The sequence below is a fragment of the Cynocephalus volans genome, chromosome 4 (genome assembly GCF_027409185.1).
Source record: "Cynocephalus volans isolate mCynVol1 chromosome 4, mCynVol1.pri, whole genome shotgun sequence".
NCBI classification, from domain to species: Eukaryota; Metazoa; Chordata; class Mammalia; order Dermoptera; family Cynocephalidae; genus Cynocephalus; species Cynocephalus volans.
This window is the reverse complement of record NC_084463.1, coordinates 163,376,505-163,394,247: the sequence shown is the minus strand read 5'-3', so window position 1 is coordinate 163,394,247 and position 17,743 is coordinate 163,376,505. Positions and strand designations below refer to the sequence as shown.

Here is a 17,743-nt window from a genome sequence, read left to right as displayed (position 1 = left end):
AGTGTCTGTTCGTGTATTTTGCCCATTTTTAATTGGACTTTTTGGTTTTCACTTTTTTTCTTTAATGTTGAGTTTTGAGAGCTCTTTATATGAGTTAGATGCTTATCCCTTTAGGGGATTTCTGGCTTGCTAATACCTTCTCCCAGTCTGTAGCTTGTCTTTTCATCTTCTTAACAGGCTCTTTTGTAGAGCAAAAGTCTTTAATTTTTATGAGGTCTAATTTATCAATTTTTCCTTTTATGGGTCATGCTTTTGTGAACCTGAAGATTTTCTCTTATGTCATTTTCTAAAAGTTTATAGTTTTAAATTATATATTGAAGCCTGTGATCTATTTTGAGTTAATTTTTAAAGTAAAGTGTGAGACTTAGGTCAAAAATCTTTTTATTTTATTTTATTCTATTTTTTGCACGTAGATGCCCAGTTGCTTCAGCAACATTTATTAAAAACCCTGTCCTCTCTTTATTGATTTCCTTTGCACCACCGTCAAAAAGTCAATTAGGCATGTTTGCATGGGTCTCTTTCTGGGTTCTCTGCTGTATTCTATTGATCTATGTCTGTCTTGTCACCAGAACCACAGTCTTGCTTACTGCAGCTGTATGAGTTTTGGAATCAGGTAAACTCTTTCTACTTTCTTTCTCTTTTTTGAAATCACTTTATTCTAGTTCTTTTGCCTTTCCATATAAATTTTAGAGTAAACTTATCTATTTCTTCAGAAAATCTTGCTGGGATTTGATAGGAATTGTGTTAAACCTGTACATCAATTTGGAGAGAAATGACATCTTTACTGTGTTGAGTCTTTCAGTCTATGAACATGACATGTCTCCACTTTAGTTAGATCTTTGGTTTCTCTCATCAGCGTTGTGTATTTTTCAGTATATGATGATAACGTGTTTTGTTATAGTTAGACTTAAGTACAGTCAGCCTTTCACATCCATGGATTTTTGCATCTGATATCCAACCAATTGCAGATCGAAAATTTGGGGGGGACAAATGGATGATTGCATCTGTACTGAACATGTACAGACTTTTTTTGCCATTATTTTCTAAACAATGCAGTATAACAACTATTTACATAGCATTTACATTATATTAGGAATTATAAGCAATGTAGAGATGATTTAAAGTATACAGGGGATTGTGTCTAGGTTCTATGCAAATTCTACAACATTTTATATAAAGGGACTTGAGCATCCTTGCAGTTTGCCTGGAACTAACCCTCATGGATACTGAAGGATGACTGTGTTTTGTTTTTCAGCCACTGTACATGGTATTTTTCCCTTTGGTGTCCATGTGTACATTACTACTGCATAGAAATACAACTGAATTTTGTATGATTTTTCTTGTATCCTATAACCTTGCTGAACTCATTTGTTAGTTCAGTAGTTTAAAAAAAGTTTTTTTAGATTCCTTGGGATTTTTACTTAGATAACGTTGTCATCTGTAGATAGAGACTTTTTTCCCTTCCTTTTATTATATATGTGACTTTTCTTTCTTTTTTTTTTTTTTTCTTGCTTTATGGCACTCCTAGAACTTGTAGCATTATATTGAATATCAGTAGTGAGAGCGGACACCCTTGCCTTGTTCCTGATCTTAGCGGAATCGTTCAGTATCTCGCCAGTATGATGACACTGCTCTGGCAGGGGAAAGTTGGGGGTGCCACCTCATTACTGCCAGGTGGGGATAGAAGTCCAGGTTCTCCACTCAGCATTCGTTGACACTAGGGGTGCCGCTCATTACTGCTGGACAGGGGTGGGAGTTCTGGCTCCCCACTAGGCCTCTACTGATACCTCCCTTGCTAGGAGGGGTAGGAGTACCCCATTACTGTCCCCCTTCCCATGGCCTCCACTGATACCACAGGGGAAGGGGTGGCCTTGTCACCACTGGGTGGTGGTAAAAGCGTTGACTCCCTACCAGTCTTCCTCTGACATCACCCCAGTGGGGAGAGGGAGGCATGCCTGTTACTGTGGGGGGCATGGAAGTCCAGGCTCCCAGCTGGTCCTTGCTGACACTGTGGTGGAGGTCTTGTTACTGCCCACGTGAGGATGAAGTCCTGGCTCCCTACTTGGCACACTGGGACTTTGCCCTGGTGGGGAGTTTGGGCCACCCTGTTACGGCCTCAAGAAGTCTTGTCTACATCTGCTCCATCTTCCTGGAAGCAGAAATCAGTGATCAGTTTTAAAAATCTTTTTTTAAGTTGGATTGGAGATTGTTGAGCTTTCTGGTTTCTAGATCCTTCCTACTTTTTATCACGGATAAAATAGGGTAAAATTCAGACTTCAAAATGTCCTGCTAGAATCCCTTTTTTGCCTTGTAATATAAAAGCAAACGTTTCAGGGACTACGTGTTGGAAAATGATCAGCTACGATCCTTTACATCTTCCTGAGACTGTGTTCAGGTTCCCTTAGCCTCCCAGCACCCTCCTTCCCTCCTCCTAAACAGCACTTTTGCTCCTTCCTCCAACGACCTCCTGAAACTCTTCCTCAGACCGGTCCATTCGCTCACCCGCCCCAGCCAGGCCAAGTGCCGCCGGCAGCAGCACCCTGGCTTCTGCCCTTGGTTGGAGATGGAGTGAGCGGGAAGTGGACGGCTCTAGTCCTGATCAGTGCTTGTGACAGAGATGGCCACCCCCTCCAGGGGAGCAGCCCGGACACTTTCCCACCTCTCAACTACATGTCTCGGTGGCTCTCAGGTCGGCCATAATTTCTCACTTCCTTTGGTGGCTGGCGACACTTTTTCCTTGAACATACTGCTGCTGTGAGCAACACATTTGTGCAGTGTGGCTGAGACAGCTCCGACCTCGCTCTCTCTGGGAGGTGATGAAGGCTCCTTCTGTGAGGGCTGTCACCTCGTCCATTGCTTTGTGGGCCGGCAAATGGTGCCACAAGCACCTCCTGTCCCTCCTGTCCCTTCGAAGCCTCTCCTCCTGCTGCCACTGCCTCCCTCACTCCATTCATTCCTAACAGGAAGAAGGTTTGGAGAAGGAGGTAGATGGCCGAGTGGGGGGAGCCCCGAGACAGTGGTGGGTGGCTTTGGCAGTTCACGAGGGCCACTCACAAAACTCCCGCGTGCCAGGGGCCACTCTGGGACCCAGAGCTCAGACAGTCTAACACCTCCCCTTGTGCTCACGCCGGGAGTCACAGCGCAGTGAGGAAACACGAGTCTGCAGACAGAATTAGAGAGACCAGCATTCTGATCAGAGTGGCTGCACACACCCTGGGGGCAGGGGCGGGAAAGGCATCCCGGACAAGGTGACCCCGGAGTGGAAGCCTGTGGGATGGATGTGCAGGAGTCTCCCAGGCACTGGGAGGGAAACCTGCCTCAGGTGAGCAAGGCTGGGCCCACAGCTGCAGCTGGTGGTAGTCTGGAGGACCGAGAGCAGGAGCCTGCGGGGCAGGGATGGGGTGTCCACGACCACTGGATGGGAGCAGGGCAAGGCTGGAGGGAGACCAGGCAGGACAGGCTGAGGGCTGGAGTCCCTGGAGAACTTGTTAGGAACACAGTTCTGGCCCACGCAGGCCTCCCGACTTAGGTACTCTTGGGGGGGAACAGAGAGTGAAGAGTGGACCCAGGTCTTTAGACCACCAAGTGGGTCCTGTCACTGCACCCCGAGCTGGGAGTGGACACCTGAGTCTGAAGGGCAGAAGACTTGAGGCTACAGGAGTGGACAAGACACTCAAGCATGGAGCGTGGAAGACGGGGAAGAGCCCGGGAATGGCCAGATGGAAGGAAGGCAGATGTGCTTGGCACCAGCAGGTATGGCCAAGCAGGGAGAGGGAAACAAGGGCTACATGTCCCTCGAAGCTGGTCTTAGGCAGCGACTCACTCCCATGCCTGGCAGCCCCCACATTCTGAATGCAGTGGTCAGTGGGCCACCTGGGCCTCGGGCTCTGTACACCCCCAACCCACTCCAGAGGATGTTACTGTGCAGCCAAGGGTGACGGCCAGTGCTGGGTGCTACGTCCCACTGCCAGTGGGGAGAAGCTCTGCAGAGACCCCTCCCATGTGCTGCTCACGATCTACCCTGGCAAATACAAGAAGCCCTGCCTGTCATCTTCAGTTCAACAGAAAGTGCCTGGCGCTTCCTCTCACTTGACTTCTTTTGGATCTTCTGGTATGATGTTTTGATTGCTGTTCTAAAGACCCCGACTGTCATTTTAGGAGAGCCGTTCCCACGTGCTTGCCTGCACTCAGCATTCTCTTAAGCACGCACGTCCTGGTCTGTAAAGTCCTTCAGAGTGTACTCACCTTTCCGCCCTGGCCCCCATCTGTCCCCACCTCACTCCTGGCCCCCACCCTGCTGGCTACTTCTTTCCTCTCAGCACCCTCACAAGAACCAGAGAAGTCCCTCATCCACCGAGTTTATGGCTGCTGCAGACTCTTCCATTCCCATCTCCCTAAAACGTCAGCTCTGGGACGGCCGGGCCTTTGTCTGTCTTGGGCCTTTGTCTGTCTCAGTAACAGATTTACCCTCATAATTATGTGACTTTATGTTCCCTGGACACGTGATAAGAGGAGGTGTCTCAGACACTATTGATGGTAGAATTGGGGGTTAGAATGTATATCTAGTACACATGACTATTACCAGGCCTTATCTAAAACACTCTGGTGGCGTGGTGATGACATAGAAGGTGGAAGAACGAGACGGCTCCAAGTGCATGCTAGTTTTTATTTTGCCACTCAATAAAATAATTACCCAAAAGTCTTAAATTACAGCAACACAGCATCAAAGAAGAGAACAGGAAGGGTTTATTCTGTATAAACTGGCCTAAGATTATTCGTCATCTTCAAATCTGACTTTAAATTACAAGCACAGACGAACATGCCTGGGAGCGCCTCCTCTCAGGACTGTTCCAGGTCTTCCTGTGACACCGCAGCTGCCGAGGGGAGACCCGGCAGGCGACCCAGGGCCCCCGCCTCTGTGAAGGGAGACCACACGTAAGCAGCAGCCACTGAATGAAAGGGCATGCAAGAGAGAGTCACTGTCACCACATATGCCATCGGACTGTGAACGTGCTCCTTCCACCATGTTCTGTGTCTCTCACCTTTCAGTGATTTTGTTTTGGTGGCTGATGGGTACAGGGAACCGATCCCTTGACCTTAGTGTGACAAGGCTTTGCTCTAACCAACTGAGTAACCGGCCAGCCCTCACCTTTTACTGATTTAACTCCTGTACTGATTATGCGTCCGACACTGTCAAGACTTTTTAAATTCATGTTTTAAAAAAGTGTAATCCCTGTTTGAGTAATGAAAATTGGTATCTCCTAATGAAAGAATCTCCATGTCACAATATTAAAAATAAAAAAATAATAAAATAATTGAAAAACCCTGGGAAGCTGAGCTGCCCCTTGCAGGAAAAATCGCGGCCTCCCAGTTGTTAACTCTCAGAGCGCTGGTGCCTCTTTCCTGGCTCCTCCTACCGCAGCAGTTTTGACCTGTGTGACAATCTCATTAAAGGCCAGACTCTCATCACTGAATGAATGACAAGCACATGCATGGAGATGCCATGGGGAGACCTCCTAGTCTACTGTATCTGCAGAAGACACTAGATGCCAGGATGGAGAGCCTTTCCAGCTAGATTTAAAGGCAGCCTGCCTGGCAGGATGGATGCATAAAGAAAAATCCCAATCTGGGCTGGCCAGTTAGCTCACTTGGTTAGAGTGAGGTGCTGATAACACCAAGGTCAAGGGTTTAGATCCCCACACTGGCCAGCCACAGAAAAAAAAAGAAAAATCGCTCTCTGAGTATGGGCTCCTATTAACTTACCGTGCTTTCAAACTGTGGTTTAACATGGCTTACAAAGAACCTGGCTTGTAGTATACCAATGCCCTAAACGGTATAGCAGTTGCCACCACGTCAATAAATTTGGGTCCAGTAGAGTGAATTGTACCCTATGGACTACTCTCTCCCTGGTAGCAATGTTGGTCCCAGTGGAATTCTATGGAATCCTTTCTTGATAGACTTTTTATGTGTCCAGTGTCCTAAGAGATGGAATTTTAAATTGGTAATATTTCACGTACCTTTGAGATGCAAGAAAGTCAGAAACTCGATGATTGTGCGCATGACATTGCTCTCAGGCATTGATCTGTCAAAGCTTCCTAGAAAACATAAAAGATCAATGCTGACAACTTGCCTCAATGGGTACTTGTGCATCTCATGACATCGGCCATTCTATGGAGGAGCCTGGCACTGCGAGGTCAGAGAACTGACCCCAACAGCCTGAGGGCATCACTGTGCCTCTGGAGGGCCTTGCTCAATGCAGTGCGAGGGATCTGTCTTCTGGAGGCCGCCGTGCCTGGTCAGCTTTCTCGTCTGGAAGGGCGCCATGTGTCTCTGCGCTGCCCTGTGACCTTACTCAGATTTTGCTCGTTCTGTTTCTGGCTGCTGGCAGGTGCAGTGAAGCTGCATTGTCTTGTTAAGTCACGGCCAGGCCGAGCTTGGGCTGCAGCTGTAGGTAGGCAGGTGCCCTGACACCCACTACTGCCCCTGTGTGCACCTGGGGGATAGTAGCGAGTGAAGGGACTTGGAGCCCGGAGATTCAAATCCTCTCACCTGGCTTCGATTCTTCCGCAGGCTGGAGTTCCCGCTTGCCAGTGAGGCCATGCTTGTCGTGAAACGATCTGTGGTTGTCAATGGCATCTGCATGCAGGTCCAAGAGGAAAGCATCTGGGTGTTACTACGTAATGGAACTGACACCCCCACTCCCAAAGGACATATGGCTGCTTATAACCAAAACACACACACAGGACTGTAAAAATAAAGCTGAAGCCACAGCAGGGGGAAGACAATTATCCCAGGGCAGTGAGGACGTGGCTGCACGTGCCAGAGCCACAGGGACATGTGACAATGTGCACAGTTGTCACACAGGTGCTGGGACTATGGCCCAGGTAAGAAAGAGAGTAAGAAAGGGAGACAGGTCACTCCAGCCGAGAAGACAGGCCTGGGAATGCCTGGGGAAGCCAGGGAAGCACTGCGTCCCAGAGGGGCTGGCCTCCCAGCCGGGTGCCTCCCAGGCAGATGACAGTGTCCCTGAAAACAAGGGGCCACTGAAGAATTTCAAATTGTGACATCGTTAGATTTTTATTTTCAAAGACCCCTCCGGCAGCTGCGTGGGAGATGGGTTGGAGCCAGGAGGGGAGAGAGAGACAAGAAAGTGGAGAGAAGGGAGGGGAAGGGAAGGAGGGAGTGTGCGCGCGCATGTGTGCGTGCGCGCGTGTGTGTGCGTGTGCGCGTGCGCGTGCTGGGTGCTGTGAGAGTGGGGAACAGTGACTGCAGGAGTCCAGGAAGAAACAGAGGAGGGCTCTAAACCAAGAGGCGTGGGGTGGAGAGGAGGGGCTGGATTGGGGGCTATTGGGGAGATCAAGCAGAAGAGGGGAAAAGGTCAAGGGCAAGCATGCGCAGGGTTTCTGGCTACTTAGCCCGGGTGGACTGTGTCATCTACAAGGCTAGACAAAGGCAAATTAATCCATTTTTCCAGAGACAGAGTTCTCGGCACTAAATTACAGAGAAAGGATAAGTAACCCGATGTTTCAGACGCGCCGCTGCGCACAGTCACACGCGAACCGTGTCCGGCAGCAGCTGTTGCCAACACGGTCTTTCTGTTGCCGTGTTCTGAGCCGACAGCAGAAGTCAAGGGCACGCTATTAAGTTGTAAAGTATTCTGAGGAACAGCTAGTCTACGCATGCAGCTTCTGGTGATCCAACTTGACAGAGATATAAATGCGACAGCGAAAACAAGTTTGTTTTCTAATTCAGGATTCAAAATCTTTGAAATATTGAAAATACATTTATCAAGAAGATCAAGAAGAAAGGAGGAGTATTTTTGTGGAGTTCCTCCTTTCTTCTGGTGCCCTCTGAGGACAGAACTCAGGTTGCCAAGGGTCGAGGAACATGTGCACCTTTGAACCAGCCTGCTCAACTGGCAGGTCGAGCCACTCAGCGGCAGTCATTTGACTTCCCAGTAGACTGCCCAGTCAGCCCGGCACATGGCCCCGTGCAGTCTGCGTCACTGCTAGGCCTGTGCTTCTCAAAACGTGACTCTCAGGGATCCTCCGAGTGATCCGGTGGCCACGCGTGCCGCATGAGGACATCTGGACTTACACCGTGCAAGGGAGTGTGCTCTGCGGGCCTCCTCTCGTGGTGGCCGAAGGCAGTAAATGGGGAAGATTTTTTAAGGTGGACGGCTGTCTCAAATGTGACACGCCTGCTAATTTAAAGCCACTAATAGGTAATGGGTTGGAATAAATGAATTAGAGGAGGGAGCTAAGGTCTCCCCCCCCCTTCCCTCCTTTAGAATAATCCAATCTGAAGGCGTCAGACCCAGACTGTGCAGGAAGCAGCCTGGGGGCAGGGTGGGCGAGCGCCGGCACCCACCTATGCAGCCCACAGTGCCCCATTTAGGGCGTGGGCTCACATTAGTGCAAGGCCCTGAGCTGGGCCGCAGGGATCTCGATGATGACAATGGGACAAGGCCGAAACGGAGAGAGGACAGGTCTGAGTAGGAAGGGACCAATCTAAATTTAGTTTTGAGGTGAGCGTGTGTGGGCCACCTTCAGGTTACTTGGCAGTTCCCGTGTGGAGTTCAGAGAAATGTGGGATGGAGGTAGGACTTGCGGTCCTGGTGCTTTGGACCCGCAGCATGGATAAAAGGGTCTAGGGAGGCTGGGGGCCCGGAGAGAGGACCCAGAACAGGGCTCCAAGGAGCTTCTACCTTCAAGGACTGCAGCACAGGAAAGCCCGGGAAAACTTGAGCAAAGCCCAGGGTATGGATCCCATCAAGGTGCAGGGCGGGATGGCCAGGGGCAGGAGAAGCTTCTGGAAGGGTTGGGTGCTTGGGTCAAATGTGCAGAGCAGTCAAGACTGGCAATGCAGAGGTCCCTGGTGTCCCCAGGAGAGATTTCAGAGGGGCAGAGGCAGCCTCAGAAATGGAGTTTAGGGGAGGCCTGGCAGGAGGCTCTCAGAGGGCCTGCCCAGCTCCAGGCGAGGACAGGAGGTTCAGGAGGGAGCAGGCATCCCAAGGCTGGGGACACAGATGGGGTCAGGAGCCCCCCAGGAATGAGCTCATCTGCTGTGAGTGAAAGGAGGATGCAGAGCAGGGGGAGAGGGAGGATTCCTGGGGGTCTGGGGCTGCCTTTCAGGGAGTGGGAGGGGGGCCACCTAGGGACAGGACAGATATTTAAATTGAAAGCTGGTTAACCTCCATGGCAACCCGCCCCGCCTCAGAGTCTCATGGAAGTGTGCGCCCCCTCCCCACTTCCCCACATCTGCCCAAGCCTGGAATATGAAAGTACCACATATTTCGCAAAGGGCACGATGAGGGGGGACGGCCGCAGCCAGCCTCGGAGGCCTGCACTTGGGCCACTTACATGGGCCGAGGAGGTAGCCGGCGCTGTTCAGGGTCCAGCCTCTCTTCTCCTTCGCCTGAAACGGAAGGAAGGGGGGTGCCGGAGCCCACAGTAAATGCAATGCCCCAGGCTTTGCAGGCATGACGCCCACAGTAAATGCAGTGCCCCAGGCTTTGCAGGCATGACGCCCACAGTAAATGCAGTGCCCCAGGCTTTGCAGGCATGACGCCCACAGTAAATGCAGTGCCCCAGGCTTTGCAGGCATGACGCCCACAGTAAATGCAGTGCCCCAGGCTTTGCAGGCATGACGCCCACAGTAAATGCAGTGCCCCAGGCTTTGCAGGCATGACGCCCACAGTAAATGCAGTGCCCCAGGCTTTGCAGGCACGACATGGGCATTAGAATGACGCGGGGCCTCAAGAAGTTTCAGATTTCCCCCAAACGAGCTACACTTGACATGAAACGGTACTGTTTGCTCTACCGAGTGTCTCCCTCTAGAGCCGGAGACCACCAACTCAGGGCCCTCACTTGCTCTTAAATGCCGCTAAGAGCACTTGTCCACACCGTCGTCCGCCGCAGACGAGTGACATGCGCCCTGCGCATTCCTGCCCTGCCCGGGGAGCCGCCGTCCCCGCTGCACGTGGCCCCGGCTGCAGCGGGAGCAGCCGGCGCGGGAGGGACCCGAGGGACGCCTAGGGAGCCCCTCGCGCTGGGCCCAGCCTTTGGGGACGCCGCAGGAGTGTCCCCGCCGCGGGAGCCCGCGCGCCCGGTCTCCGGAATGAGCCTCCCCTGCACTCGGGGGCTCGGGCGCCGCTGCCCCTCCTCGCCCGAGGGGACACGGCTTTGCGGGGGCGTCTACCCCCGTCCAGCACTTACCAGTGGCCCGAGCCCCGGAGTGGCCGGAAGGACCGCGGCGAGGAGCAGGGCGGCGAGCAGGAGCGCGCTGGCCCCGGCCATCTGCAAGGGAAGGGCGGTCGGCGGGCGGCCGGAGCGCGCGGCGACGGGGACACCGGCGCGGGCGACGCGAGGAGGCTCCCGGGGCCCGGGGCCGCGGGGCCGGGAAGGGGAGCGGGGGAGGCCGCGGCGCCCCGCCCGGGCCGGCCTCGGGGGCGCGGGTACCTCGATGGGCGGCTGCGTCTGGGGAGGCGGAGCGGTGGCCCGGGCTGTCGCGGGTCGGGGTCGGGGTCGCGGCGTCGGTCTGTCGGTCGGTCGGTCGCGTCGGGCGGCGCTGGGCTGGCGCTCACCGCATGGCGCGGCCGGCGACAGGGGCTGGCAGCGCGGTGGCCGGGCTCCCTCGACGTGTCGCGGCCCGCAGCCGCCGCCCGCCTATTTATGCGGCGCGTCCCCAGCCGCGCGGCCGCCGCGTCACGGGGCTCAGCGCCCGCCCCCCGCGCCCCCAGCCCCCGGCGGGGCGGGACAGACTGCGCTCGGGCCGCTCGGGGCCTTGCGTCACAGCAGGAGGTGGCAGGGTCGCCGCCCGCCCCCGATGCCACCCCCGGGTGTTTGCTGCGGCTGCTCCTCCCCGCGGAGCCCGAGACCCCGAGAGGCGGGAGCGGCCAGGGACGACCCTCAGTGCAAACTAGGCCCAGTCGGGGGTCCCGGTGAGGGCTCAGGCCCAGGGCCGTCAGTGCCAGTGCCGGGGAGGGCAGGAGCTTCCCCGCCTCCCTGTGCCCAGCGACCCCCTGGTGTTGTGCTGAAAGGGGATCGGGCTGTCAGGCCCCAGGGGCTGCTTGGCCTTGCCAGGGAGGGGGCGGCGGGCCCTCCCGCGTCACACGGGCTGCCTGGCTTAGAAACTGCCCCCTGCGATGTGTGCTCCTGGCTCCCTGGTCGGTCCGAAGAGCAGGTGCCGGTAGTGGCTGAGTGGTTGGGTCCCGCAGAGCCCAGCGCTGAGACCAGCCTGGACTCCCAGAGGCCACCAAGGGGTGGGCAGGTGGCAAAGAAATCACACAGAAACAAGACCCTCCCTGGCTTATCCCTCGATACTTCCTGAGCCTGGGCCAGGCCCAAGGACAGCACGGTGAAGGACACAGGCCTAGTCTGTCCCCTCGCCCAGCTCATAGACATCAGAGGAACACAGGTGTGGCACCCCCAGGCTTCTGAAGGTGGAGGGGCCATCAGGTGAAGAGATACCTGACCCTCCCTCCTACCTGGCTGCACACCGCCGAAGTCCTCAGCAGGGGCAGAAGGGTCACCCTCCCCCACCCACTGGGCTGAGTATGGGGTTGGCCGATGTCCTCTGGGACCCTGGGGTCCACAGGACGCAGGACAGGTAGTGATGGAGCCATCCACATGTCTTCTACATTTCGGTCTCAGGAACCTTTGTATAGACAGCTCGAGCACTCCCAGGAGAGAGCCATTTGCCTCTACGTGGATGAGGAGGGACAGTGGGGCACTGAGGACACGGGACAAGGCCGGCCAGCTGGATAGGGCGGCTCTAGCCATGGCCCTGAGGGGTGGGGGCTGTTCTCAAGGGCATGGTTGACTTCTGGTCACTCCTATTTCTGGCAGCCTGGGGTGGGAGGAGAGGAAGGGGCAGGGGGGCTGACCAGGACTCACAGACTAATTTCTGAAGCTTGTGGCAACCCCTGAAGTGTATACCCGCCACGGGGGGACGACAGAGTGAGGGGTCATCACCGTGGCAGCCTTGGCCAGCGGGGGCCAGTGGGACAGCTGACATGTGAGAAGGCAGAAGGTAGCTTTCTGTGACCCGGCAGAGAATTGATGGTGACACCCTGTCATGCCCCCTGTCTTGTACGTAGATGGCATCGGGGAGTGGGAAGGGGATGGGGCCACAGGTGGCCCTGGCTACCTGAGAAATACCACGACCTTTGACAACTGGTGGTTTCACGGGAGAGTCCTGTGGTCATTCCCGAGCTCTCACTTTTCTTCTGGAACACACCCCTCCCAGTGCACAGTACGTCCCGGCCAGTGTCACCCTTCTCCTGCCTTCTGCGTTGGGTCCCTCTTGCCAGTCTTACCAGGGCTTGAGTGCACTTATTTTCTCAATTTGCTTTGTCAAGGAGGCTCTTAGTCTGTTTGAAGGAGCAGAAATTCTAAACCTAAATCCCCAGGATGAATTAAAAAACAGACCCAGAGCCCTTGCTCAGTCGTGGGCTGGAGAATGGGGCATGTCCTGAGAAACTTTCGACTACTTTGCTTGGGTCGATGTGTTCTCTGTTTCCTTTTTTTGCTTCAAAAGAAACTTCCGGGTAGTTGATCTGATAAGAGTTTCCTTATTAAAAAGATATTTTGCCTTGAAGTCATCTCCTTTCTTGCAAATGTTGAAAACCAACAGGGGTAGAGAGACGCGCCTCTCGGCAACATCTGATTCCCTCGCGTGTCCTCCCAGACCCTAAGGAAAATTCGGTCACACAAAGGCCGGGTCTGAACGCCCCAGCCATCCAGCTGGAGTTCAGGTCTCCAGGCAGCAGGAAGGAGGCCCCAACAGGCAAACTGGACACAGTTCTCACCTCTGGCAAGTGAGGGACTTCGGTGGGGCTGAAAATTGTTCATCACAGCAACAGCTCCCAGGCCTTCCTGCAAAGCAGCGCCCTAAGCTGCCCCTGGGCCCTGGTGCAGCCAGGGTCGACCCCAGGAGGCGCTGGCACCGTGACTGACAGGAGAACAAGAACGTTAGAAAAGAGAGCCAGAACCTTCCTTTGGCCACCTTTTCACGTGTCTCATGAGAAGGCAGTAAGCAGCTGAGAGCAGTCTCCACGTGCATTAGGAATTCGTTTTAGGGAGCGGCACTGAGTAATTAGACACGCGTGCTCAAAACAGATGTGCCCGTGCCCGCTGTGATGTCACCTGCCGTGGCTGCTTCTCTGTTAGTCTGGGCGAGGGGGATTCTGTACAAATCCTGGAGCGCGGCTGGCACCCCTGGCCGGGATGGGCTGTGAGCACAGGCAAGCTACAGAGCAAGCGAGGCAGGAGCCTGGGGTCATGCTGTGTGATCTCCTGTGCTCGGCACTTCCCCGGACAAACGAGGACAGCACATCTGGGGTGACAGGCACCTGCTTCCTGGCACAAGCTGTGCTGGACTCACCACCATGGTTACCACAGGCTCCTTGCTCAGCAATGACCCCAATGGGAGTCATGGTCAACTTATCTTGAAGACAGTCTGGTGTGTGGCAGACAAAATGGGTCACCATTAGAGTAATGGAAACCAAGCAGAGAGCATCGTTTTACTTGTGAGCTGGCCCGCCTTCCCCTAGAATCCCTGTTCACCACCATCAGGAGAAACCAGCCCGAATCTGATGACCAGAAGAGCAAAGGTCCAGAGGACACCTGGGCCAGGGCCCCGTGTGGGAGCTCCTTCCCCATCCCCCCTGGCCACCCTCCTGAAGATGACAATCCAGTGAGACCCAAATACACAATGACAATTATATAAATAACCACCTCGTTATCATGAGAAGGAAGCACATGGGTTCGGGGAGCCACACCTGACAGGTGAGTGGGATTGGCCAGGTGAAGAGGGCCCAGCACTTTCCAGGTGGATGGGGTCACACATGTAGGCCCCCTTCTGGGCCCTTTTCCCTTCCTTCTTCCTAATGCCTGGAATGTAGACGTGAGGGCTGGAGGTGAGCAGCTATTTTGGACCACAAGGTGATGGCTTCAGGTGACAGATAGCAAGACTGAAGGAGCCTGGGTCCTGGTAACTCTGGGTCCTGCAAAGCCTGGGTCCTGGTAACTCTGGGTCCTGCAAAGCCTGGGTCCTGGTAACTCTGGGTCCTGCAAAGCCTGGGTTCTGGGCTTGTTCACAACAGGCAAAAATAAACTCTCTTATTTAAGCCAGTGTTATTTGGGGGTCTCTATTATATGCAGTTGGAATCTCTTTGATCGGTGTCTCACACAAACAGTCAACAAATGTTAGATGAACGAGTTAATGAATACAAACAAACGAGAGGATACGGCACTTGCATGCTGGGAAGGAGCTGATCTCGGGAGTTGGGCTCGTAAACCGGAGAGGCGTGGCTGAGAACGTGACTGATGGACACCACTGACCGGTCCGCAGTGATCTCGTTACTACTGAAAAAATGAGGCAGTGGCTCGATGATCTAAATTTGCTTTTATTGGACCCCACAGATATTTCTGTCCTCCGTCCTCTCCTTCCACGGTTTCCAGCTGACCCCACCCCATCCAGACTCACTCCAGCTACTCGCAAGTCATGAAAATAATCCTCGAATTGCTCCCCTAAAGAAAACAGAAGCTTGCAAAGGGTGGCCAAAGGGAAAGTTATATCAACTTATATCAACCGATGGAGGTATGTCATTCTGTGAATGAGTTTTTGAGTGCATGTACTTAATCATTCAGTATAATTTTGTTAAATGGATTCATAATACACGTAAAGATTTGTGTACTTTGCTCATAGAAACCATTGGTTGCTTTTACAAAGGGGTAGAGATAGTAGAAATCGGGGGTTGGGGTGCAAGCTAAGAAGAAGGTAGGGCAGGTGGAGGAGAGGTCTGGAGGTCCGAGGACATTTGGCGAGAGAATTCCATCTTTCCTTTAAGCGGCCTTTGGGAAGGTCCCTTTCCCACTTTTGCATCCATCCTGCTGGCCAGAGTCAGGCCCAGCTGCGTGGAGCCTTTGAAATGGGTCTTTTATTTGGATGGTGCTGTGCTCAACTAAAATCGGAATTCTGGGGTTAAAGAGGAAGGGAAAATTGGATGTGGGTGTAGGCACTTGGTAGGCTCTGCTTCAGGCAGGGCCCTAAGGCCAGGTGTTTTCATGGTTGCAGATTTTGGTAAAATTTGAAAGTAAGCCGGGTCCACAGTCAGTGAAGACCTGTCTCTTGCCACCTCAGCTCTCTGTGCTCCTTGTGCAAAGTCGCGGAGAGGCTGCAGGCCTTCCTGGCTCCTCTAAGGGGAGGGTGGCTTGGGGATGCATTTGGTTTGGGCTCAGTGGGGTACATTCGTCTGGTTCCTGGTGGGCACTTACAGAGGGTAGATTTGTCTCACTAACGTGCAGCCGAGATGCTGCTGGCCGTCCGGGCCTGGGAATGGCTCCAGGAACACCCCACTGCCCACAGGCCCACTGCCCTGGCATCGAGACAGGTGATAGGATTGTTCCCTACAGAGTTGCTGGCCTCTCTCCGAGACTCGCTCTGAAAGCTGTCACCTCCCAGAGAGATGGGCTGGAAACAGGTCTGGGGTCTCTAGAAGAGTGCAGAGATCTGCATCTTCCTAAGGTGCTTGGTCAGCTTTGACTGGATGACACACTCCACTGGCATCTTTGGGGCCACAGCCCTCTCATGAAGTCCCCGCTCTCCCATCTGTTCTAGGGTGACTAGAGTGAGGGCGTCGCTCTAGATGGTCTTGCTTTGGTCGTCTTACAAGTCCTGGGCTCTTTGGCTTGAGCCATCTGTCCTTGAAGTGCCCTTTTCCTCCCTACACCCACCTCAACATCTTTTCCCCCACAAACCACCTCCAGCTCACTCCTGCACTGCCCTGGGCCCTGTGCCAGGGAAGTGTCCACACACTGCCGCCCCAGCCCCACCTCCACCCGCCCCTCGGAATGAGCTTCCCCAGAAGCTGCTGGGAGTCTGGGAATCCAGCACCGCCCTGGGGTGACTCACCCCTTGGTGTGAAGAGGGGAGGCTGCTAATGGCCCTGGGCTGACGGCCTGCGGGCCTGCGGTTCGGAGGGGCGGGGGAGCGGGGAGCTGGTGACTCAGCTGCAGGCCTTGGACAGCTGCACCTGTTTCCTGGCCCTGAGTCAGGCCACCAGCAGCACCCCTGGGCCATATGGGAGCCCATCTGGCTAACAGGATGCGGGGGCAGTGTTGGAAGTAAGGGGGGCATTGCCACCTGGGGGCCTGAGCTCTGGAGAAAAGCAGCCCTACTCGTGCCCCGACCTGCTTCTCAGGGGCCCAAAATACTTGGGACTTTAAAAACGATGAGCATTTAAGAAACCTTGTGCTGAAGTATAAGCCACATACAAAAAGGTGAACAGATCAGTGTCGAGTTGGCTGTATGTTCACAAATACACCTGTCACCAGCTCCCACTCAACGTGTGACATGCCCAGTTCCCCAGGCCACCCTCATGTCCCTTCCATCACTACCTGCCACCCCCTTCCAGGGGGACCCGCCACCAGACTTCCAACAGCAGTGATTCATTTCGGCTGCTTCTGAACTTTAAGGAAGGGGCTCACGCCGCTTCTCACCAGCGTCTGCCTCCTTCTCTCTTTTTGTCTAGGAGCGTCCCCTGCGATGCTTCGTGCCACTGTAAATCCAGAACCAGGCACATCTCAATCGCTGGCCCCGTGGGCTGAGTCAGCGCCATCCTGAGCTTCAGCTCCCTGTCTGTCATAGGGTGACAGCGTCTCCCCAGCTTGTCCCCAGCACTGGTCACTGTGAATCGCTGTGGACTTACATCGTGGGGAGAGAGGCAGTGTTGGGAAGAGCCAACACCATTACTAGATCGATCCACTCCTTTCAGCATCGATGGCTGTGTCCCTGAAGCAAAGTCCCCATTGGGGAGGGTCCAATGGCCCCCCGCCTGGTGCTGTCCAGCTGTCCCGCCCCTGGGGAAGCTCACTGGCCGGTGGTGTCTGGGTGTGGGTTGATAGGAGACACTTTCTACCACCCCCACCCTGTAGCCCAGCTGAATCAGGGCTGCCACGAGATGATCAACCTTTGTTCCATTCAAGGAAACCCACAAGAGGCCAGAAAACACATGGGTTCAAGTCCCGCCTCTGCCTTCACATCTGTGTGGCCTTGACCCTGCAGTAAGCCTCTCCGTGCCCCCATCTCCTCCCTTGTAAACTTCCCACTTCACAGGTCTCTATGGAAATGTAGTGGGGGTTGGTGGAAAGGGACAGGTCAGCCAGCACAGGACTTTGAAGGCACTGACCGATTATCTAGAATGATCTGGACTCTAGGCTGGGAAATTCTGCAGCTCCTCAGGAAAAGGCCTTGCAGGACTCATCTCTTTTGAACACTGCCGACTGTGCCTTCAACTGTGTAATTGTAGTCTCAGTATTGACTTGCTTATTGTAAATGCTTCTTGTTAAAGCTGTTATTATTTGCAAAGGACAGGAAAGTGTAAAACCCAGACTGAAAATCATCCACAGTCATGGCACTTTTTAAAAAGTTTTTAAAATAAGAAATGCAAGTTCTGCCGTCCATGCTTCTGGCTGAAACGTGTACAATGGGCCTATGTGCTCTTCCAGGTGTTTCTGAGTTTTTACTTTAGTTAAACATGGAGTTTTTTAAAAAAACCGAAATGGAATTTTTCTATGCTTTTTTTTTTTGCAACTTGCCTCTTTCGTTTTGTACATCTCAGATGTCTTTCCAGTTGAGGACTGCTGTGTTCTCTCCATGGGCAGGGCACGACTCCTCTGTGGGCGAGAAATACCCCAGCTGGCCCTCCCCAGCAGCACTGGGCATTCGCGTGGTTCCT

The 17,743-nt window shown here is 53.8% G+C and overlaps 1 protein-coding gene across 1 annotated transcript; it reads right to left on the bottom strand.

The window, feature by feature from the left end:
* Positions 1 to 4,839: 4,839 nt before the first annotated feature.
* Positions 4,840 to 10,298, bottom strand: GAL (galanin and GMAP prepropeptide). Its single transcript, XM_063092633.1, has 5 exons — positions 10,218 to 10,298; positions 9,363 to 9,417; positions 6,550 to 6,636; positions 6,018 to 6,095; positions 4,840 to 4,916 (listed from the first exon to the last, which is right to left on the bottom strand). The coding sequence occupies exons 1-5, from the start codon at positions 10,296 to 10,298 to the stop codon at positions 4,840 to 4,842; spliced, it is 378 nt and encodes a 125-aa protein (XP_062948703.1).
* Positions 10,299 to 17,743: the final 7,445 nt, after the last annotated feature.